We start from the raw sequence: 24,912 nt of genomic DNA, 5'->3' as shown, positions 1-24,912 counted from the left end.
AAAGTCTACAACTAGCTGATAAGTATTTGCAATTTTAAAGATACTTTCAGGTCCGATCCACATCTACTGTAAGAATAGTTCAAGCTTTGAGATGGTGTTACATGTTAGCATGTTGCAAATAGGGGGATTCTGAACTGGCAGAAAATAGGGACAGAGAGAACACATCTGATATAAATATCAATGTATCTGCTTCCAATGCGACTGCAATTCATTCATTGTGACTTCCAATTCAACTGGCAGTACTACAAGTTGAACAGGAAAGATGTTTAAAGGGCAAGTCAAACAGTTCACTATTCTGCCACATTGTTTCATCACATGTATCTGAAAATTCATACGTCAACATAAGAAGCACAACTTTTTCCTAACAGTTGAGGGACAGAGGGGAGCAAACTATGAGCATTTTAGAAACAGCATCCCTATGGTGTCAAATGCCTTCTTTTTAGCAGCAGTAGGTTTCCAGTTTTCCAGTGGAAAATTCTGATAAATGGAGAAACTCAGATATAGATTGAAAGCTGTCCAACATACCCATTTTATATGGCAAGTGGGACTATTAATAATGGCTCTAGTCACCAATGTCAGCAGGCCAGGAACTCAGTAAGTAATTCATGAACTATTTTAAATGCCATAAAGTACTACTAAATGAAACCATTCTTTTGTAGTACAAAATGACTTGCAATTGTTTCCCAGATGCCAAACCTAATGTGAAATCGTTCAGGCTGTGCGCTCTATTTTTGATATCTTTGGACTTTTACCACAATTGAATGCAGTACAGGCACCCCAAGGTTCTTTTCAAAGTTCATCTTAAGTGGGCATTAGGCCCCACGAATATAAGGGATAATTTTGAAAATGTCAACTTATGTTACTATGTCATTTCTGATTTGTCTGGCAGATTTGCAGCCTCAGACCCTTCTCCTCACCACATCAGTCCCAGGAGAATTACAGCACCACCACCCTTGATGCACAGAAGGACACCACAGCCACCCCAAATACAGCAGTTTTCAGGATCCCACCTCAAACCCTACCCACCAATTACAGCCTCTTCGTCACATTCCAGCAGTATCCATGTCCAAGGTAAGAAATAAGGAAGACCAACAGCAAAAACACAGTCAAATCCACACTGGAAATCTTGTTGATAAATGCGAAGTTCTGCAATGTTCTATTGCAAACTTTCACAATTTCCAATTTTCCTCCTTTAGTAATCAGGAATGGCAAAACTTGTCTCTGCCAGGTTCAAATCTATTTACATGCAATTTTTCTCCTGTTTTTGCAAGAATAATGAACATTAAGAAAAGTTCTGAACTGTTAGCAGTTCAGCTAAGCAGTTCTTAACGATAGTTAAACATTTTCTTGAAATGAATTATTTAAAACCTCAAAAAGGGAAGTTCATTTGAACGCAGAACAGGAGATAGCTGGGATTTTCTTCCCCTGATGCAATCCACAGGAGAGGTTGGTGAGTCAGGTATTTTTCCTTCCTGAGGCCGTCAGCACTGACCCCAGTGAATTTTCCACGGACATGCATATTTACATATTTTCAATGGATAATTGGTGGTGTTGTCTTCAGGAGCTCATCATTGAGAGGGGGCGGAAATGGCAGCTGCAATGGGAATTGGAAGCAGCTTAAAACGTCAGACAGCCTTCAACAGGAAACTGATTTTGCTGCCTCCATACAGATTCAATGAAATGGAACATGGAACTGACAATCCATTGTATCTCTACTTATTTAACTTCTGCTTTCGGATAGCACTGTGTTAATGCAGAGTTGACCACCATGGCACAAACTGCCATTTCACGAGATGGAAAACTGCGGGCGGGAGTTAAAATTGAGTCCAAAATGCAGCAATCAATTAAACATTCCATCATGCAACTCGTATGTTAATATGAAAAAATTAAGAAAAGGTTCCCTTGGCCAATTATATTCCCCTCCCTCCACTCCGCTTCAATGAATTTTGGCACCCTGGGCAAGTCAAGAGGTCACCACTATATGATAAGTCATCAAGAAATCAAGTAGGGAATTCAAAAGGAAACTCTTTGCCTAGAGGGTGATGTGAATGTGGAACTTGCTACCTCATGGCAAGTCGTTTAGATACATTTAAGAGGAAACTAGATAAATGCATGAAGGAGGAGAAAATAGGGATTTTCACTGATAGAGATTATTGAGGAAGGATGGAAATGGGCTCGGGTGAAGCATAAAAGCTGACATTGACAGGTTTGAGCCAAATGGCTTTGTCCTGTGGTGTATATTCTATGCAATGCCCTCTCCACTTCCTCAGTTGTTCTTCATGCACTCCTTTCTCTCCTCAAGATTGTCACTCCCAGCTTCGATGCTGTTCCATCCACAAACCATTGATGACTACCTTCTGGCTTGCCTATCCTACTTATATTTCCCTTCCCAGCCATTGCAATCCATTTGATTTCCTTTCATGGACTCAATGGCCTGAATGGCCTCCTCCTGTGCCGTAAATGACAATGGCTCTGTTGTTCTTCAGTGCTGTCAATTGCTTCACCCTTCCTTGTCTGACCTGCTTGAGTTCTGCTGCTAATGGAAGGGACTCTGGCTACTACATGCAGTGGGAGCTGACACTTGTTCATACCAACCTGAGGTTTGCATTGGCAGAAATCACATTGATTGACAGCAGGTTTCTCATAGGAACAGCATTGACAGCAAAATAAATTTTTTGTGCGCAAACACTGACACAAAAGCCCAGATTTTCACCCCCATGTTGGATGCATAGAGGCGAGAGATTTCCTAGCTCTGCAAACCCAGCCTTTAAAAAATGTCCTCCCACAAGTTGGAGTTTCAATTGGGGGATGGGGGAACAGGCTGAAATAGGAACTGAGGCGGACAACAGCGGAACAAGAGCAGAGGCTAACATGTGCAGAGGAAGACTGGATGGAAGGTCTGCCTCTGTGCATCACACTGTGTTTAAATAAATAAAAGATTAAAACAAATAACAACCCTCTGGCTTTCACCTCTCATCTGTCCTTATCTTCTGCACACTTCCTATGCTCTATCCGTGCCAAACCGATGCCAACCCAAGCTCCCCATCTACACCCAATGACCCTCATGCCAATTATGGCCCTCTGCCCAGCCACATGGCCCTATACCATTTTTTCCAACCCATACCCCCCCAAAAACCCCATGGCCTCTCATTCACTATGCCAAATTGTGTCCATATGTCAACTCATAAACCCTTTTCTCTTTCACCCTCCATGCCAATTCACCAAATATCCTTGGGCACTTTCTGGACAGCTTTGACATTTTGTTGACAGCTGGACAGTTCCCTGGCCGCTTGACAGTTCTAATTAGTTTGTGCAAAGAAAAATGCATAATCATTTTTAATTTTAACAATCCCAAATGATGCCTTATCTCTCCCAAAGGGTTCCTACCTCTCCCAAAGGTGTGTCAGGCCTCTATGCAAAGGGGTATCTTATCACTCCAAAGGGGTACCCTGGCTATCCAAACAAATCCAGAAGGTTCAGACCACTTCTTACCTGGTCTAATCAGGAAACTCCGTATTTCACACTCCTGGCCTTCCAAAATCCCACTTCAGTGGAAGCAGCTGGTGATTTAAATGGCCAGCTGCCTCCGTAAAGCCCTAGCCTGACTCCAGTCCTCCTCCCACAAAGATGGGAAATGCTGGGTTCAGAACTGAGATGTAGAATTTTCAGCCATTTCTAGGGTGCTCACCACGATATAGAGCCTCTCCATCTATTACGTACATAAAAAGCAAGAGGGTAGCCAGGGAAAGGGTTGGTCCACTGAAGGATAGGCAAGGGAAACTATGTGTGGAGCCAGAGGAAATGGGTGAGGTACTAAATGAATACTTTGCATCAGTATTCATCAAAGAGAAGGAATTGGTAGCTGTTGAGTCTGGAGAAGGATATGTAGATAGCCTGGGTCACATTGAGATCCAAAAAGACGAGGTGTTGGGCGTCTTAAAAAATATTAAGGTAGATAAGTCCCCAGGGCCTGATGGGATCTACCCCAGAATACTGAAGGAGGCTGGAGAGGAAATTGCTGAGGCCTTGACAGAAAACTTTGGATCCTCACTGTCTTCAGGTGATGTCCCGGAGGACTGGAGAATAGCCAATGTTGTTCCTCTGTTTAAGGGTAGCAAGGATAATCCAGGGAACTACAGGCCGGTGAGCCTTACTTCAGTGGTAGGGAAATTACTGGAGAGAATTCTTCGAGACAGGATCTACTCCCATTTGGAAGCAAATGGACGTATTAGTGAGAGGCAGCATGGTTTTGTGAAGGGGAGGTCATGTCTCACTAACTTGATAGAGTTTTTCGAGGAGGTCACAAAGATGATTGATGCAGGTAGGGCAGTGGATGTTGTCTATATGGACTTCAGTAAGGCCTTTGACAGGTCCCTCATGGTAGACTAGTACAAAAGGTGAAGTCACACGGGATCAGGGGTGAGCTGGCAAGGTGGATACAGAACTGACTAGGTCATAGAAGGCAGAGAGTAGCAATGGGAGGATGCTTTTCTAATTGGAGGGCTGTGACCAGTGGTGTTCCGCAGGGATCAGTGCTGGGACGTTTGCTGTTCGTAGTATATAGAAATGATTTGGAGGAAAATGTAACTGGTCTGATTAGTAAGTTTGCAGACGACACAAAAGTTAGTGGAATTGCGGATAGCGATGAGGACTGTCAGAGGATAGAGCAGGATTTAGATTGTTTGGAGACTTGGGCGGAGAGATGGCAGATGGAGTTTAATCCGGACAAATGTGAGGTAATGCATTTTGGTAGGTCTAATGCAGGTAGGGAATATACAGTGAATGGTAGAACCCTCAAGAGTATTGAAAGTCAGAGAGATCTAGGTGTACAGGTCACTGAAAGGGGCAACACAGGTGGAGAAGGTCGTCAAGAAGGCGTACGGCATGCTTGCCTTCATTGGCCGGGGCATTGAGTATAAGAATTGGCAAATCATGTTGCAGCTGTATAGAACCTTAGTTAGGCCACACTTGGAGTATAGTGTTCAATTCTGGTCGCCACACTACCAGAAGGATGTGGAGGCTTTCGAGAGGGTGCAGAAGAAATTTACCAGAATGTTGCCTGGTATTGAGGGCATTAGCTATGAGGAGCGGTTGAATAAACTTGGTTTGTTCTCACTGGAACGACGGAGGTTGAGGGGCGACCTGATAGAGGTCTACAAAATTATGAGGGGCATAGACAGAGTGGATAGTCAGAGGCTTTTCCCCAGGGTAGAGGGGTCAATTACTAGGGGGCATAGGTTTAAGGTGAGAGGGGCAAGGTTTAGAGTAGATGTATGAGGCAAGTTTTTTACACAGAGGGTAGTGGGTGCCTGGAACTCGCTACTGGAGGAGGTGGTGGAAGCAGGGACGATAGTATCATTTAAGGGGCATCTTGACAAATACATGAATAGGATGGGAATAGAGGGATACGGACCCAGGAAGTGTAGAAGCATGACAGCTTGGTCGGCACGGGCTTGGAGGGCCGAAAGGCCTGTTCCTGTGCTGTACATTTCTTTGTTCTTTGTTATTTCACCAATCTCCTTTCACCAAAGTTGCATTCCTGACTTTTTAGCTTCCTTTCCTTCATGCTCTGATCTGTGGTAGAATTAGTGTTTATCCTCTGACCCTTTTTCATGAACTCAGGGACTTCCATCAGGGGCTGGATTCTCCGCTGGTGGGATACTCCATTTTGCCAGCAGCCCGGGGGTTTCCCGATGGCGTGGGGCTGCCCCACAATGGGAAAGCCGATTAACTAGCCAGCGTAATGGAGCATCCCACCGGTGTGCTGAAACAGAAATGGTGCGGCGGGGCGGAGAATTTTTCCCACTCTTTTCAATAATTTTCCAAACTCATCAGTCAATAATATCCACTTCTGTTTAACTTATTCTGCATCAACTTCCTTTAGGTAAAATGGTATCAATATACACCGTTTTATGCTATTGCAGTGCAATTTCAATATTCTTCAATCTACATAAAAGTGAAGTCTAGAATCATCAAGTTATAATTTCCTGAGTTGCTTACTCTTCTCTTTCATACTTGTCAAATTTGATGGTGAACGCATCTATTGGCCTTGGCACTTTACTGTGGATTCTCATATTTTTTTAAATTGCAGATTTGACTCTTGTCAGTTCCAGTAAAATTGGCCTCATACACATACAGCTGTACCAGATTTTGTCCCATTAATAGTCAATAGGTGGAAAATCGAGTCCACATAAATCTCTCAGTGAAAGCCAAAATACGTGATTTGAGAAATTGCTGTTACTGGTTTTAGTGAACAAATGCATAACACATTTGGATGATGTTCCTCTGTCTTCTATTTTCATACAGGTTTTGACCCAATTAAACAGATTAATAATACCATTAAAATGGCAACATAGGAATATCATATGAATGCATTAAATATATTAATCTGCTGATATAACAACAATCATTTCCGGCCTGTTAAAGTTTCAAATATTATTGTATTGTGCCTTTTTTTCATGGCCAAGACTGCCATGATCTTGCCTTCACGTATGATAAACCATGCTATCAATTTCAGAGTTGCCAGAGCACACCGATCCCTTCTTCATGCTGAGACAGACACACTGCTGAGATTCCGAGCAGGATTTCCATATCATTTATGCGACTTTAGCGGCATTAAGAAGGCAGTTAAGAATTATATTGACCAAAGAGCCATTTCTAAACCTAAAGGCAGATGTTTCTATGTCTTACATTGCTATTTATCTCATATCCTGCCCAGGAAGGGATCATACCAGATTGCATTCTTCTGGTTCAACACCACCTGCATTTCCTGGATTTCCAAGTACATGTGTAAGACATAAATGACAGGATGATATCATCTGACATATTTCCCATAATTTGCAACAGATACACTCGCTGCAAGAATACCAATACATTCCTGGCGTCCATTAGTGATATGGGCCAAAGGGAAGGGGGATTTATTATAAAGGATATTTTGGTGATTTTCTTTTTAGCGTACCCAATTTTTTTCCTCATTTAAGGGGCAATTTAGCATGGCCAATCCACTGACCTCATATCTTTGGTTTGTCGGGGTGAGTCCCACGCAAACACTGGGTGAATGTGCAAACTTCACAAGGACAGTGACCTGGGGCCGGGATCGAACACGGGTCCTCAGCGCTGTGAGGCAGCAGTGCTAACCACTGTGCCCCCATGCCGCCCAGATATTTTGGTGATTTTAGGGAAAGTTTAAATATTTAATTAGAAAGGGCAATCTTCATGCAACGTCTACAACCAGTGTAGCTAGATGCCACAACAATTCTCCTCATCTGTCTGAGGTGAAGGATGCAGCAGAAATGTCAATACCACTTGTGCTCATTCAAATCTTGCTAATCACCCTGAACCCCTGGCAACTGGCCTGGGAAAGAGTGCAAGCATGGCGCACATGCAAGTCCCAGCCTGCCACAGACCTGTCACCATTGCAGCACACAAGGTAAGCTTCCCTCTTATTTCTTCTTCCCTTCACTTTTCCTATTACTGTCCATAGATGTTTACAGCATGAAAACAGGCCCTTCAGCCCAACTTGTCCATGCCGCCCAGTTTTTACCACTAAGCTAGTCCCAATTGCCCTATACCCAACTTTCCCATATAACTGTGTAAATGCTTTTTAAAAGACAAAATTGTACCCGCCTCTACTACTGCCTCTGGCAGCTCGTTCCACTCACCACCCTCTGTGTGAAAATATTGCCCCTCTGGACCCTTTTGTATCTCTCCCCACCTCACCTTAAACCTATGCCATCTAATTTTAGACTCTCCTACCTTTGGGAAAAGATGTTGACTATCTACCTCATCTATGCCCCTTTATTTCATAGCCCTCTATAAGATCACCCGTAAGCCTCCTACGTTCCAGGGAAAAAAGTCTCAGTCTATCCATACAAATCTATCCATACAAAAGTTGTTTTCTGGTTCCTGAGAGAGTAGAATGTTAAGAGTAGGTAAAGTGATACACACTGGTCTGCTGGATACAAGCGCTGCCAGTGATAGAATAGATGCACTTAAAGGTGTCATTGTCAGATGGAACATTACAATGTGTTGATCTTGCTTGGTCTGTCTGCATTTGAGAATTAGGGATTTCACTGTGTGAAATTCAGCTCGGTGGTTAGATCTAGGGCAATGAGGAGGAGATGCGATGTGATCAATATTCCACTTCTCTCACATCGTGAAATGGCTTACCAATAAACTGTCGACCATTATCCATAATGGAATACCAAATAAACGGAAAATAGCAGTGTGTGCGACATGAAAAAAGTTGGATCCGATTTGGACCCAGGATGGGTTGTAACTTCATGTGGAATGAGTAGTTCTGACTTGGCATATGCTTTTGACATGCCTTGCACTTCTTGACAATGACTTCAATATCATTGTTCATACCTGGCCAATAAAGTGTCTCTCTTGAAAGTCTTCTCATCCAATCTGCGTCCATGTGTGAGTGACGAAGTTGCTGAAGAATATGAGGTTGCAACGGTTCAGGTATGATTATCTTTAAAAATGACTCTCTTGGAGGTGCATGGCTCACCCAGGTCAGGCCAAAGTGCCCTCACATGTTCGCGGCCATGCTGAAGTGGATCAGCCCATCCCTCAATGATGTTTTTCTGCAGTTTCCTTGGTATGGAATCTTTCGTAATTGTTTCTTGCGTGTTGGCAATTCTATTGCGCAAACTTTACCAGATCAGTTGACGGACTTGTGTTCTCCTACAAGTGTAGCATAGCAGCTTGCATGAGACTGTCAATATTGTTGAACATTCTGGAAATGTTTTTTTCATTTCTATTTTTAAAAATTTATTCTCCTTTTTCACATTTTCTCCCACATTTACACCCATCAAAAATAAACAATAATCAGCAAGATATGTCAATCCCCATAATAACAACAATCCCATCTACCCACCAACCCCCAAACCTCAACCCGCATGTTTACATAAACAAATGACAAAAAGGAATCAGGGATTACCCATAGTCACCCTTAATCTACACAACTCCCCCCCCCCCCCCACCCCCCCACCCCCACCCCCAACCAACGCCGTCCAGCCTCTGAGAGAGTACTGTACATGATACCCCAGAGTTGTACCCCCCCCCCCCCCCCCCCAAGTCTCCAGCTCCTCCCGTCCACTGCCTCTTGTAAAACTCCTCCTCCCAACCTCGGTTCCTTCCCCCCAACTTTCCACCCCGGCTAGACCACTCGGACCCTGTTCTGCCAGGCTCCGTGGCCGCAGCCCCTCCCCCCACCTCACTCCCGTTCACTGGCCGGCTTAAACTGGCCAGCGTGGAGGCCCCCGCCCGGGTCCCTTTCCTCCTTGCCCGGCCCTAGGAAAGCCCAAAGATCCCCTTTTAGCACACAAACCCCGCATATCCACCTACACCCCAAAGAGCCCTCATTTCGAGTGAAAATCCTGTCCCTTCCCTTGTCCAAATATATACAACATTGGCTCCTTTAGCCTCTACACCCGCACGCAGTGATACAAAAAAGAAGAATATACAGTCATGAGGTTACATCGGCACATGGCCGTTCCTCAATTTGTCAGTTCTGCCACAGTCCTTCTGCCTTCGCAAACTCCTCCGCTGCTTCCGCTGTTCCAAAATAAAAGTCCCTGAGCTTATAAGGCACCCTGAGCTTCGCTGGATATACAATGCCGCACTGCACCTTGCTAATGTACAGAGCCCTCTTCACCCGGTTGAAGGCAGCCCGCCTCCTCACCAGCTCCACCGTAAAGTCCTGGTATACACGTATACCAGCTCCAGCCCACTGCGCCACCCGCTTCTGCTTGGCCCAGCTCAGGACCTTCTCCTTCACACTGTACCTGCGGAAGCACAGAGTCACTGCCCTTGGCCGCTCACTCGCCTTTGGTACAGGCCTCCACGACCGATGAGCCCAATCCAGTTCATATCGGGAGGGATCCTCTGCCTCCCCCAATAGCTTTGCCAGCATCACGGCAAAATACTCAGTCGGCTTCGGTCCTTCAACTCCTTCGGGCAGCCCTACAATCCTCAAATTCTGTCGCCTGGATCTGTTTTCCAGGTCTTCCGTTGTTCCTCGCAGATCCTTGTTAGTGTCCATCACCTTCCACATCTCCTTCCCCATCGAGGCAAGTTGAGCACCGTGCTGCAATAACGTCTCCTCCACTTCCTTCAGTGCCTCCCCTTGCTCTCGCACCTCCGCCACTGCGCTCGCCACCGCCATCATCACCGGGGAAACCAGCGCACTCAAAACCTCCCTCATCTCCTTCCTCACCGTCTCCATGCATTTCGCAATCTGCGCCAACTGCTTTTCGAATTCCGCAGCCATCGCCTTAGTTATTTCTTCAGCCGTAAGCACTGCGGCCTCCCCTGGTGATCCAGCCTCCATTTTCTTTGCTGACTTCGCGGTGACCTTTCCACTCCCCAACGGACTTTCAGCCGCTTTTTTCATGGCCTTTTTTTTTGGCTGTTTTTTGACATCCTTCTTCTCTCTGCGCTGTCTTCCGACTTTTACTACCGTCGCTGGCCCTAGGACCGGGCGTTACTCCCCGACAATGCCGTTCCCAAACGGGAGCCCTCCAACGCGCGGCTGCTTCCCGCCCGCCATCACCGGAAGTCCTGGAAATGTTAATGTTAGGCCATGAACTGAGGTTACAGGAATAGGTTCTGAAGTTGATCTGCTATTTGAGGCCTGACTAAATCCATGGATTGTCATTAGTGCAAATTCACAGCATTTAGACTCCATGATGAGTCACATCTGTGGTACCCAGGAAGATTGAGGGTACTTGCACCCCAAGACTATGGAACCTGCAGATGAAATTCGTGAACCATTGTATGCTGAAAATTGTGCAGTAGTAGAGTTCGCCTTGGCTATGGATACATGTCTTTTAGAAGTTGCAAGAGTAGTACTTTGGCACTTGTTCTTGTGTCAATATTGGCCACTAGCTGTGGTTACACACTTTCTTCGGGCATATAATTTGAATCTTGGCAAACACTTTGGATGGCATCTGTGTTTTCCATGAGATTGATTATGTGAAACCTGTGCATACCGCTCTTTGTGTCACCATTGTTACGCGAGGGAGCTATGAGGAAATTGGGCCCAGAAATGGGATTGAAGATGTAACAGGCAACTTAGGGGTTAAACAGACTGAGGGAAAGAACTGATACCATGGAGTCAGAGGGATACGCCCTCACCTCGCCTGAGGTAAATTGTCCCAGTCAGACTTAAACCCATTAGTGGGAGGGCAGCATGGTGGCACAGTGGTTCGCACTGCTGCCTCACAGTGCCGAGGACCCAGGTGCGATCCCAGCCCTGGGTCACTGTCCATGTGGAGTTTGCACATTCTCCCCATGTCTGCATGGGCCTCACTCCCACAACACAAAGATGTGCAGGGAGGTGGATTGGCCACTCTAAATTGCCCCTTAATTGGAAAAATTAAATGTAAAAAAAACTTGTTAGTGGGATTACACAGGATGCCCCAGACCTATTGTCCTTTGCGACACTCTGTCTGACCAGCCCATTAGACCATTACAGTGTCTGATTTCCTCTTGTTCCATCAATGGAAGATGAATTGCATATCAATAGCATGGCTCTGTTCTTTTGTATAAATGAGAGAAGGCAATCTAACAGCCAAGATAACGATGATGGAGTTCAAGCCTGGAAACACCAGGAGAGAAGCTTTGTTTGAGGGGCTGTGTGGAGCTCAGAGAGAGATAGACACCTGGTTTGAACTGGTACAAGGAGAAGAATTTGGAAAGCGAACATGAAAGGTCATGAAAGTTGCCACCGAGGCAGACTTTGGAAAAGGGGACTAAAAGAACTTTCATAACAGGAGAATAGTTGCTTCGTGAATACAAATACCATCTTTGCCTTCTCTGTAAGTGGAATGAGAGCTGCAGGTTTATGTAAAGTGCTGTTTAATGGGAAATTGTGTGTTAAAGTTAAGAAACTACATGTAATTTGTTATTGTTAGGGTTGAATTTAAAGGTTGAATTTATTTTTTATTTTGCTTTAATGAACTTTGTTTATTAAATGAATAAGCCTTATTTCTTATATTATTGCACCTGGAACAAATCGATCTTTCCACACTGCATTAAAACTTTAAAAAGTTGAGGCTCTGGCCTAGTATCTTAGCCACTGCTGAGAGTTGACCAGCTGTCGGTAACATTGTGGTTTGTCGTTCAAGTATTTGTTTCTGACGGGATACCGGATGGTCATTTTTACTGCTTGAGAGTTCCCATTGTATTTAGTCTGTTTGGATCAGTGAATGGCTCTTTATAGTTGCTTCAACCTTTGCTCTAGTGCACTGACACTGCCAATGGCCCTTATGCTGCATGCTTTGCAATATTGATAGAAAGTTGGGCATTTCCTTGGTGCATGAAGAAGGCCACATCTTCCACATGGCTCACTAGGTTTAGGTATTTTAATAAGAGCCTCCACAATTGAGGTTGCATTTTGTAAGCTTTGTTCACCTGCGAGGTGTGCTTTGTACTTACACCCACCCTTGAGTTGTTCTTCGATGCTACACATTTTGGCCAGAGCTTTCTGGAAAGCTTCTATAGGAGTGGATGTGATCACAAACTCAACAATTCTGTCTACTAGATCTGCATTTGAAAAATCACAGTACGTACTCTTTTCTCTGCACCAACTGACAAGGCGGTCTAGGGATTCTGTAGGCTGTTATTGAAATGAGAATTCTAGTCGATGGATACGGAAGTTTAACCTGATTCTGAACCAGTCTTCCAATGTAGTCTCGATCTATTGAGGATATTTTAGCTGTTCACTTGTTAATCCAGACTTGTTCAGGCTGTGTAGACCAATTGCCAGGTTGCTATTTTATGGCGTGCTTGTCTGATTCAGATGCACTTGAATCAAGTAACCATAGCACTGTATGCTGTTCAAACATTTCGAATTTGGATATTAAGTCAGCTGAATCCCAATTCAAACTGGAGAATTTTGTGAATATTTCTGCAATATCTTTTTGACCTTCCTTCTCTCATAGTGCCTGGAATGAGAATTGCTGTAGCTGCTTTCACACACATTTCTGAAACTCTATCTGTTTTATTCACAACTTTCTCTGGATTTTTAGGAATTTCTTTTTTTGTTCAGTTGACTCTTCCTCACTCGCTATCGATCCGGCACATGCCCTGATCACTCACCCTGAGCTACCTAGTGCTGGTCCTCTTGAAGCACTTTCCTACTTTCCACCATGCTACCATGGGCAGCTTGGTAGCACAGTGGGTAGCACTGTTGCTTCACAACATCAGGGTCCCAGGTTCAATTCCCAGTTTGGGTCACTGTCTGTGTGAAGTCTTCACGTTCTCCGTGTGTCTGCGTGGGTTTCCTCCGGGTGCTCCGGTTTCCTCCCATAAGTCCCGAAAGATGTGCTGTTAGGTGAATTGGACATTCTGAATTCTCCCTCAGTGTACCTGAACAGGCTCCGGAGTGTGGAGACTCTGGGCTTTTCACAGTAACCTCGTTGCAGTGTTAATGTAAGCCTACTTGTGACAATAAAGATTATTATTACTCATTGCGAAGGATCCGTCTAGTTAATAGCTTTTCACCTTATTAATTAATTTATTTTTGGAATCTTTGTTGTCACAAGTAGGCTTACATTAACACTGCAATGACGTTACTGTGAAAATCCCCTGGCTTGATCACTAGCTTAAAGCTTCCATGCAGTCACCAAGCTGCAGTTTTGACACTCTGACATTGTGACTCTGATGTGGTCTGACCAAAATATCTCATGCCATGTAGCACAATCTAAGACGGTTCAATACTTGCTACCAGGCTGAGTATTATCTTGTTTAGAAGGAATCACTACTGCACACCATGTTGTGTCTGTTACGAAGATATAAAGTTACAAATCACTCATAAGGGATTGTGCAAACAGGTTGTGGGTTAATTTATTAATTCAGGGCATATGTGAGCAGATATACATGGACAGAAAGCTTGAGGACTTCAGAGCTGCAGAGCTGTGTCTTTGTGAACTTCTCCAGGCCGCAGTGAAACTGAGACTGGGTGACATAACACACTTCCTTTAAAATGATGGCATCCAGCTGGCTATCTCTTAAAGGTATTAGACAACCGGCAAAAATATACTTGAATTGAGGAGGCAGGAGGAAAGTTCAAGGGTTAATTGTTGAGTCAGTTTGAACTAGTCAGAGGGCGAGAAAGTGTAATTGGGGGAGGGTCGGGTGTTGGTTTGGATACGGCATCTCCTTCAGCTGCAACTAGAAAGGTAGAATGATTTTGTGAGCCCGAACAAGGGGATATGAATGTCACTACTTTTCCCTCTGTTGAAATTAAAATCGGTTTGTTGTGAAACACAAAAGTTTCCAGAATCCAAACCAGAATCCATCATTTTAATTTGAAAATTCAATTAATTCCAGGGAAACAAATCCCCAGATGCTCCTCAGATAACACCATCAATTTTCAATATTTCACTTGCCTCAGATCGACAAGCTGTCCAGATTCTGGCTGGAAACATCAGCAAGAGAAAGCTGCAGCAGATGGCCAACAGGGATGATCCCCAGCAATCTGGGTGGAGGAGGGCACCAGCAGACATTGAAGATGAGGAAAGGTGTTATAACCCCCATGGAGGTCACAGGATAAGGACCATCCGTTTCTCGTGACCTCCACAGAATACGAACTTCCCCAGCAATGGGGCTTCCCCTTAACCCAGAGAGCCCTCACTTATATAAAAACCCCATCCTGGGTGCAGGTCGGGGAAGGAGACCCTCAGGGGACTGGAGACGTGTTATATTGCTAATAAATCTTTATCCAGTATTTGCTACCATTTATGTGTGCTACTTCTTGCGGATTCAGCAAAAGGCTATGATCAGCAGAAGGTTTGCTTATGGTGCTTGGGAAGCACCCTGCTTCTGTTGATCCCCAAGCAGTTCTCTTAAAAAACAAATTCCCCAATGAAGCCAGCTGCTCTCATGGGTGGAATTTTCCCCTCAGAGATTGGCACAGAGAAGAAGATTCAGTTCCGGATCGCAGGAGGCAGTGGCATAGTGGTATTGTCGCTGAACTAGTAATCCAGAGGCCCAGGGTAATTCTCTGGGGACCCGAGATTGAATCCCTCCATGGCAGATAGTGAAATTTTAATTCAATAAAAATCTGGAATTAAAAGCCTAAAGGTGACCATGAAACCATTGTCGATTGTCGTAAAAACCCACCTGGTTCACAAATGTCCTTTCGGGAAGGAAATCTGTCGTCCTTGCCTGGTCTGGCCTACATGCGATTCCAGACACACAACAATGTGGTTGGCTCTTAATTGCGCTCAGGGATGGACAATAAATGCTGGCCCAGCCAGTGAAGCCCACATCCCATAGACCAATAAAAAAAAAGGACACACTTCTGCTGCCAGCCTGCAGGGAAGCAGGATGTTCCGGTTAGGGCCCGAATTGGCCCCGAGACTGGTCTGCTGCCCGATTGGGCAGACATGAAGAGGGAACGGAGGCAGGTTGACTCCAGAGTGGGCAGGTTAAAGGTCCCACCACTGTTTTGTCCTAATTCAGGACAGGAGAATTGGACCCCATATAGTTGTTTTTCAAACCTGCATCTATTAGAAAGCGAAATTATATAATCATTAATTTATAGTACAACAGAAAAATTGGAGATTGATGTTTCCTAAGAAGAGAAAGTATGTCATGTAACCACATTTAAACATGCCAAAATGAAGCAAGGTAAAAGTCATAGATCCTTCAGATTCAAAAGATGAGCTATCCATTCTTTATTTGGAGTATTAATATACAATTGAATGCTCTATTAATTGTTGAGTCACAATCTGAAACCATTGTTTCTACGTGAGAACTAGATACAGGGAGAATTAAAACCGGAATCTGTTAAATTCTAAGAGGCAAAGCCATTTAAAATTCTTCCTGCCTTATTTGGTTCTTACATCTATGCAGCTGACCTGATGGCAAAAAGTTCCTTAATTGCATCACATCGTTTAAAATTTTTAAAAACTTACTGGAGATGGGCTGTGAGTGAGCACGGAATTATGTAAATTAGCTCCTTAATAGAAAGAGTGCATCTTTGAGGCCTGTTCCAAACTTAGCTCTGGGGAAAATGGGAAAAAGTGGAATTGGAGGTGGAATTGCCAGCAGCATGGCTTGATTTAATTCAACCCCGTTGGCACAGTGGTTAGCACTGCTGCCTTGGGTGACTGTCTGCGTGGAGTTTGTGCATTGGGTAGAGCGAGCTGCCCCAAGCCTGCAAATCCTGTGTTGGATGGGGTGCACATCCTTCCACCTAGATTTCAGAGTCCATCCGTTCTGACCTGTGGAGCATGGGGTTGAGGAGAAGGCAGTTGGTGGTACTATTCGTTTTGCTCCTACGGCAGCTGGTGGTGCATTTCCTCTCTGCCTTTATCAGAGGTGCAACATAGAGCTGCATGAGCTTCTCCCATGAGCTTCTCCCATACCATGATGAGGCCTAGCAGCAGGGAAGTGCAGCTGAAAGAGGTGAAGTACTAGCCAGTGAGGTAACTTCAATGAAGTTGGCAATCACCTGGCAGGCAGTGAGTACACTCTGAGAAGGATTGTGGCCTCTCACCAGGCCGTAGTTGGAGCTCTTCAGTATGACTCATCAAAGCCTTCACAGCTTGCGTAAATGTTCATGGACAGGTGGTCCAGGGTGAAGAGGTCCTTGTTGTCTCCTCCTCCTCTTCCGCATCCAGAAGGGGCTCTGCATGCCTGATAGCAGTTGCTGTACACTCACAATTCAGAGGTTGCTGAGGATATAACAGACCAACATTGTTACATACTCTAGTAAGTGTTGTGAGGCTCCCTGCTGAGTAGCCCAGGCAGCAGAACCATTGCTTAAGAATGCCAGTAGTTTGTTCCGCAATGTTTCTGGTATCATCATGAATCCCATTGTGCAACCATTGTTCTCATGGTCAAGTGAAGGAGGGGTGGATCATCAGCCATGTGTACAGGGCTATCGCTTATATCCAGGAAGCCAATCATTGGTCCATAGTGATCCGAAGCTGGAAAGAGTGGTGGACTGCGTCAGGATCATGTCTGTTGCAAGAACAGCAGTCATTCACAGACATGATGATTCATAGGCGCAAACCAACCAGGCGTTCATGGAGTGGAACCCTTTTCAGTTCCAGTACACTTTACCATTGACATATGAGGCTCACAGAGGCACTTGCATGTAGTTGATGGCACTTTGCACCTTTGGAAATCCCACAATCACAGGCCTGTTCATCCTGCTTCTCCCTGGTTATAGAGAAAACCATGAGCTTGCCTTTCCTCATGTACAGGGCCTCTGTCACTTTTCAGCCATGGTAGTAGTGAATGTCATCCTGGGATATGAAACAATGTCACCTGCTCCTGCCTGAAAGGATCAGTTCGCTTTGAGGTTTGGAATGAGTGAGCTTGACAGCTACCAGCAGTGTGGTCCTTGCCCTGCCATGAAGCAGCAGGTCCTGTTAAAGGATGGAGCACAGTTCTTGGTGGATCTCAGGTGCTCCAGGCATTGTTCTAGGCTGAGGTGACAGTAGGTAAAGTACTCCTTGAAAACCCTTGGTGAGCAGGGCTTTCTGTAGAGCAGCCTCCTCTTCTCTCTGCACAGAGCTTTTCCTCTTTGCAGCCTCTGCTCCATTTCCCAAAGGCACTGCAACTACAACCCTCGTATTTGTTTTGGGACAAGTAACAGAACTTCTCTGCCCCCATATGGATGCTGCAACATTCACTGCTAAATCCAGCAAATCACCACAACCCTTCGATCAACACTCCACAGCACTTGCAGAAGCTCTGCCCGAGCCAAGCTAAGTTAAAAACATCTCGCCTGATAGTTGGATAATTGGTTCTTGGTTGGGGGTGAAGCTGTACGTGATTTGAACAGGCCTTCACTGGAGTTGTGTTGTTTCTAGAACATGTGACCAACCGGAACGACTGTTTCACATTAGGACCTTCCCGCTGCGAACTTCTATGGCATGGGTGCAGCTTGTCCGCATTAGCACCCTCCTCAATGTGGGGCACTGCACAGGCCACACCATGGAACAGCTTCAGGCACCAATAGCTCACACCAGTAGCAGTGGCAGTAGGGAACTCAGCTTCACAGAACAGAATTTAAGCAATTTTTAAAATACTAAAACCAAGAGATTTGATAATACCTGAATTATGTTGAAATTATTGCTCATGTCTTCTGGCCTGGATAATTTTTAATGTGATTGCTCATAAATGTTGGTACAATGGTAAATTCTTTATTTATTTTATAATAGTCGTTGAATTTTAGTTGCCTCATGAAAACTATGGTCATAAATAAGTACAAAATTCTCATTCCTGTGCACAGCAGATCGAACATTTTAAGCTTAGAAAGATTTATGTCTTTCAACAGTTTATTACTTTCGTGTTGAACTTCACCACCCCAGGCATGGACAAAAATTTTAATCATCCTTCGTTGTCTCATCTCAATGTATTAAAGAGTGCACAATGGTGCTGCTTCATCAGTTTTGGTTTATTTCATAATATCAGGTGGCTGTGGGAAGCCAGTTCTAATAGTCACCATCTCCTGCAGTTCACTACCTTGCTGTTCCAGCTTGTTTAGAATGATTTAAAGAGCTGTAGCCATGGTCACTGAACTTTCAGCTCAATCTGGTACCAAACAATAGTGACATTTATCTATCTCAATGTGCAGTCTTAAACTTGTCAGTTCAGTTTAAATTGGCTGTACCAGGCGAGAACAGTTCCATAGCCAACATGCCTTTTCAACAAAGAGCAGTAAACAGTTTCCCTGCTGAAGACTGGATGTCTTGGAAGCCTATGTGAATCTCCAAGTGTTAGCGCTTAAATAGCAAGCAGTCATGAAATCAGTCCAAGATTGACTGTTCTATGTACTCCATAAACTACTTCTGTTTTGCAGCTGTATTTTCTTCATGAGAATAATAAAAGGCTTTCAAATGATCATAATGTCTTCCTAAAGGCATTACTCATGGACTTTTAGGCCTTATCTCACATTTTCGTGCAGTAATTCTGAAGATTGCAGCAACATTTCTGTACTTTGAAAATAAATCTAGCTGAAGGCTGAGAATGAGAGTTTTCTTCAGTCTTCTCCACTGCCTGGTGTTATTTTGTGGTACTTAACACAAAATAATAATAATTTTTTTTATCGTCACAAGTAGACTTACATTAACACTGCAATGAGTTACTGTGAAAAGCCCCCAGTCACCACACTCCGGTGCTGTTCGGGTACACAGAGTGAAAATAGAGTGAAAACAATTTTTGTTGTTTCCATCAACATATTTTTTTTACATTTTGAATATTCCAAGGCAGCATTTGCTGCTCATCAGTTTAGGTGTTAATGGAGATGCTTTAAAGAAAATATTTTAAAATTTGTAATTATAGTTTGACATGGTGAATAAATCATTTTGAAGTGCTTTGTTTTTCAATTTATACCAGTGCTTTAGCATCAAGATGTATACTCATGAAACTTATTTCCTATATATGCTTGGCAATCTTCACCATCCTGTTCACTACCATTTCACACAAAATCAAACTGTATAAGTTGCTGACATTGAAGGGATTATTGTGGAGCAGTTGACAAAGGTGTCATGATATCCATATTAACATATCATGGTGCAATCACACACACACCGATGGACAGGTAGATGGACCAACCAACACACACACAATATCACAGCCAATCACCAGTGAGAGCACACGCACTATAAAACAGGGAACACCACAGTTCCCGCTCATTCTACCAGGAGATAGCTCAGAGCACAGAGCTCACAGCGTGCCACTCAGACATACACCATGTGCTGAGTGCCTCACTCGGATAGTGCTAGGGCTGGGTCCACAGGTTAGCTGGTGAAGTACGAAACACAGCCAGAAGTTAACAGTTGTTATTGTACAGTGTAATAAAACAGAGTTGTACCATCTACAACCGTGTTGGTTCATTTGTGTATCGGAACACCCAACACGACATGATACCAGGGTTGGAAACTCGCCAGCGACTGTGAGACCCACCTGCACCTCTTGAGAGATCCGCCATCCTGCGCCATGGACACCATCAGCCCGCCGCAGCCGCTGGAAATCTCGGCGTCAACTGGAAGCTGTTTAAACAGTGCTTCTAGCTCTTCCTAGAAGCCACAGACAGGGAGAATGCATCGGACACCAGGAAGATCGCCCTCCTCCTCTCCACGGCGGGGCAACACGCCATCCACATCTACAACTCCCTGGCATTCGCGGAAGGCGAGGACAAGACGAAGTACAAGACGGTCCTTCTATAATTTGAGGAACACTTCAGCGTGGAAGTTAATGAGAGCTTCGAGAGATACCTCTTCCAGCAGCGCCTGCAGGGTAAGGCTGAGTCTATTCAATCTTATTTGACACACCTCCGTATCCTCGCGCAGTCCTGTGGCTATGAGGCCACCTCCGACTCCATGATTCGGGATCAGATAGTTTTTGGGGTCACCTCGGACACCCTATGCCAGCAGCTCCTCAACATAAAGCACCTCACCCTAGCCACCGCCATCGGCCCGCGGTCCGGATGAGGGCGGCCATTTTGCGCGCTTTCCGATGCCTCCCGCTCTTGTATGCGCCAAAAGAGGGGACGTCGACGCAGAGGGACGTGATGCACAGGTGCGCTCTACGCAGGACCACACCGCGCATGCGCGGTGGTGCAACGAACGCCATGACATCACGACGTGCGGCAACTGTGGATCCGCACACTTAAAGCGGCAATGTCCAGCCAAAACGCGACAATGCCTCCGCTGTGGCAAGATGGGCCACTACACTGCCTGCTGTCGAGCAGGTCAACCTGCCAACCCTCCGCAATTCCGCCAGCCTCGCAGGGACGTGCGGGCCATTCAGCCCACATACACCAAGTCATACCCTGACAACGTGCAGACCGGTGATACCGACGACCGGGAACCCTTCCGTGTTGCAGTAATAGACAGGAGCCGGATGTCCCCAAGTAGGACCCACCAGCCGATGCCAGTGCACAGCATTAATCCGGGCGATGAATGGTGTGCCACCCTAACGGTCAACCGATCACCAATCACATTCCGCTTAGACATTGGTGCCTCCGCCAATCTCATCGCATGGTCAGCCTTCCACACCTTGAAGGTTAAACCACCGATTCGGCCATCCCACTGTCAGCTGGTTGATTACAACGGGAACGTTATCCTGGCAATGGGGTCCTGCCAGCTCGAGGTTGCACACAATTCATACACAGCCACACTGTCTTTTGAGATAGTTGGATCCTTGAAGGACTCTGTTAGGCGCACAGGCGTGCAAGGTTCTCCACCTCGTTCAGAGGGTACACACTCTGTCACCAGAAGGCACGTCCGATTTCCCGGATGCAGACTTTAGGGCGTAGCTCCACTCGCTTCTCGCCCACATCCAGGAGGTTTTCGAGGGCATGGGCACACTGCTCTACACTTACAGAATACGACTCAAACCGGACGCTACCCCGCACATTCACGCACCTCGTAGAGTCCCAGCACCACTCAAGGACCGCCTCAAGCAGCAGCTGCAGGATCTGCAGGACCAAGGAGTGCTTTCCCGGGTCACGGAGCCATCGCCATGGGTCAGCTCCATAGTGTGCGTAAAAAATCCCTCTGGCGAGCTCCAGATCTGCATCAACCCAAAAGACCTGAACAATAACATCATGAAGGAACACTACCCCATACCCAAACGGGAAGAAATCACGAGTGAAATGGCCTGGGCTAACATTTTCACCAACCTTGATGCCTCAAAGGGTTTTTGACAGATTCAACTGGATCAGTCCAGCAGGAAGCTGTGCACTTTCAACACTCCCTTTGGCAGATACTGCTACAATAGGATGCCGTTTGGCATCATCTCGGCATCCGAGGTGTTTCATCGCCTCATGGAACAGATGATGGAGGGCATCGAAGGGGTGCGCGTCTATGTTGACGACGTCATCATCTGGTCCACCACACCACAGGAGCATATCAGTCGTCTCCAGCGTGTCTTTGCACTGATACGAGATCACGGCCTGCGCCTCAACCGAGCCAAGTGTTCTTTTGGCCAAACTGAGCTAAAGTTTCTGGGGGACCACATATCCCGGTCAGGGGTGCGTCCGGATGCCGACAAAGTGGCAGCTATTGCAGCCATGCTGCAGCCGGCAGACAAGAAGGCAGTGCTACGTTTTCTCGGGATGGTCAACTTCCTGGGGAAGTTTATTCCCAACCTGGCCTCGCACACAACGGCTCTTCGCCACCTGGTCAAGAAGACTACGGAGTTTCAGTGGCTGCCCGCACACCAGAAGGAATGGGAAGAGCTCAAGATCAAGCTCACCACCACCCCGGTATTGGCGTTCTTCGACACTACTTGGGACACAAAGATCTCGACTGATGCCAGCCAGTCCAGCATTGGGGCGGTACTCCTGCAACGGGACGACACGGCATCATGGGCCCTGGTCGCCTATGCCTCGCGGGCCATGACCCCCACAGAACAGCGCTATGCGCAGATTGCAAAGGAGTGCCTGGGTTTGTTAACCGGCATCGACAAATTCCACGACTATGTGCATGGTCTTCCGCAGTTCACTGTGGAGACCGACCGTCGCCCCCTGGTCGGCATCATTCAGAAGGACCTCAACGAGATGACCCCTCGCCTCCAGCGCATTCTGCTCAAGCTCCGGAGGTACGACTTCCAACTTGTCTACACCCCGGGAAAGGACCTCATCATCGCTGATGCCCTGTCCAGAGCAGTGAGCACACCGCCCGAATCAGAGGGGTTTGTTTGTCAGGTCGACGCATAAGTAGCCTTCATATCGGCTTCTGATGCACGTCTGGCCCACATTCGCCGTGAGACTGCAGCTGACCCCCTTCTACAACGTGTGATGCGCCACATGACGGAAGGGTGGCTCAAGGGGCAGTGCCCACAATTCTACAATGTCCGGGACGACTTGGCCGTCATTGATGGTGTCCTCCTAAAGTTGGACCATATTGTGATCCCACACAGCATGCACAGGCTGGTCCTCGAACAATTGCACGAAGGCCATCTCGGGGTTGGAAAGTGCAGGCGGAGAGCCCGAGAAGCTGTGTACTGGCCGGGCGTCAGCAACGACATCGCCAACATGGTGCTCAACTGCCCCACCTGCCAAAAGTTTCAGCCGGCGCAACCCCCTGAGACACTTCAGCCCCATGAGTTAGTAACGTCCCCCTGGGCAAAGGTGGGTGTGGACCTCTTTCATGCGCTTGGCAGGGACTATGTCATTATAATTGACTATTTTTCCAATTATCCGGAGGTCATACGCCTGCACGACTTGACATCATCAGCTGTCATCAGATCATGCAAAGAAAACTTCGTTCGCCATGGCATTCCGCTCACCGTCATGTCTGGCAACGGGCCTTGTTTTGCGAGCCAAGAATGGTCTTCTTTTGCCGCTTCATACGGCTTCACACACGTGACGTCCAGCCCTTTGCATCCCAGTCGAATGGCAAGGCAGAAAAGGGCATCCATATCGTGAAGCGGCTCCTCTGCAAGGCTGCTGATGCCGGATCTGTTTAGCCCTGCTGGCCTATTGCTCGGCCCCACAGTCCACGGGCCTCTCGCCAGCCCAGCTGTTGATGGGTCGCACCCTCAGGACCACTGTGTCGTCCATTCATGTTCCTAAACCCGACCATGCTCCAGTACTGCAAAGGATGCGACAGCAGCGTGCTCAGCAGAAGGTGGCACATGACACTCGGGCAACCTATCTTCCTGCCCTGGTGCCTGGAGACAACGTCCGCATACACCTACCGGAGGGTTTCTGGTCGGCAACCGCCGAGGTTCTCCACCGCGTGGCTCCCCGCTCATTCCTGGTTCACATGCCTGATGGCTCTATTCGCCAGCGTAATCGGCGGGCCCTTCGGCTGCTTCCGCGCTCGCTACGTGATTATGCAGCGGTGCCACGCCCTCCTGTTGTCCCTGATGTCGACTTCATGGAGCTTCCTGCCACTCTGCCTATTCTTCTCGCGCCCGTGGCCAGGCCCATTCTTCAGCCGGTGGATCCTGACCCACCCTTGAGGCGGTCAACCCGAATTTGTCGCCCACCTAATAGACTGGACTTATGAGCCTGTTTGCACATTGGACTCACTAATTTGTTGTGCAATAATGTTAACGTGTTTCTTTCTTGTCGTTCCAGGAGTTCTCTTTCAATATTTGATGTTTGCACTTGTTTTGTTTGTGGTACAACCTCTTTGCTCTGTTGCACCTGACACCTTCCTATGTATATAGTTTAGCCTCATGTACATGTTGTAAATATTGCACACACATACTCAAATGCACTCAGTACGTACCAATATTTATTACCACGTAGGCACATATCCTTGTGAAAAGGGGGGATGTCATGATATCCATATTAACATGTCATGCTGCAATCACACACACACACTGATGGACAGGTAGATACATGGGAACACTACCATGTGGAAGTTCCCTCCAAATCACTCACCATCCTGACTTGGAAATATATCGCCGTTCCTGTACTATCGCTGGGTCAAAATCCTGAAACTCCCTCTCTAATAGCATAGTTGGTGTACCTACACCACATAGACTGCAGGGATAGGAAACAAATGCTGGTCTAGCCTGTGAAGCCCACATCCCATAAAAATGAATTATTAAAGATCAAGATTAGTCTGTATTCGGTGCAGGTCTGATATGTTTTGAAGTGGAGGTGTTGTTTTATGTGAAATGAAGGTCATGAGGTTGTAAAGTTGTCTCTGCAGCAGTGATTGCTTTCACTGTCGAATTGCCAGAGGTTGCCTTAACAAGTGAGCTTTGAAGATGGAACCAGGATTTACAGGACTTACTTCGGTGCTGCAGATGTGGCACTTCCAGCAACTCAGTTACTTTACAGTAGACAAGTAGCTGTTTTTAGATGCCTTTCTCTGCTTGGGTTGAAACCTTTTCAAGATGGTTCTCTGTGGATCTGAATCTACAGGTTGAAATTTCCTGTTATATCATTAGTAGAGAGCCAAAATGACCTATGTGATA

At 46.1% G+C, this 24,912-nt stretch overlaps 1 protein-coding gene across 1 annotated transcript in view; it reads left to right on the top strand.

Annotated features, from left to right (window-relative positions):
- glis3 (GLIS family zinc finger 3) overlaps positions 1-24,912 on the top strand; it is an 896,860-nt gene that overhangs the window by 746,364 nt on the left and 125,584 nt on the right. The window contains exon 9 of the mRNA XM_072516903.1: positions 890-1,071. Coding sequence (XP_072373004.1) covers positions 890-1,071 — 182 coding nt within the window. The remainder of the gene's footprint in view (positions 1-889; positions 1,072-24,912) is intronic.

This window comes from Scyliorhinus torazame, chromosome 9 (assembly GCF_047496885.1).
Source record: "Scyliorhinus torazame isolate Kashiwa2021f chromosome 9, sScyTor2.1, whole genome shotgun sequence".
NCBI classification, from domain to species: Eukaryota; Metazoa; Chordata; class Chondrichthyes; order Carcharhiniformes; family Scyliorhinidae; genus Scyliorhinus; species Scyliorhinus torazame.
The sequence above is the reverse complement of the archived record's forward strand: the minus strand, read 5'-3'. Positions and strand labels throughout refer to the sequence as shown.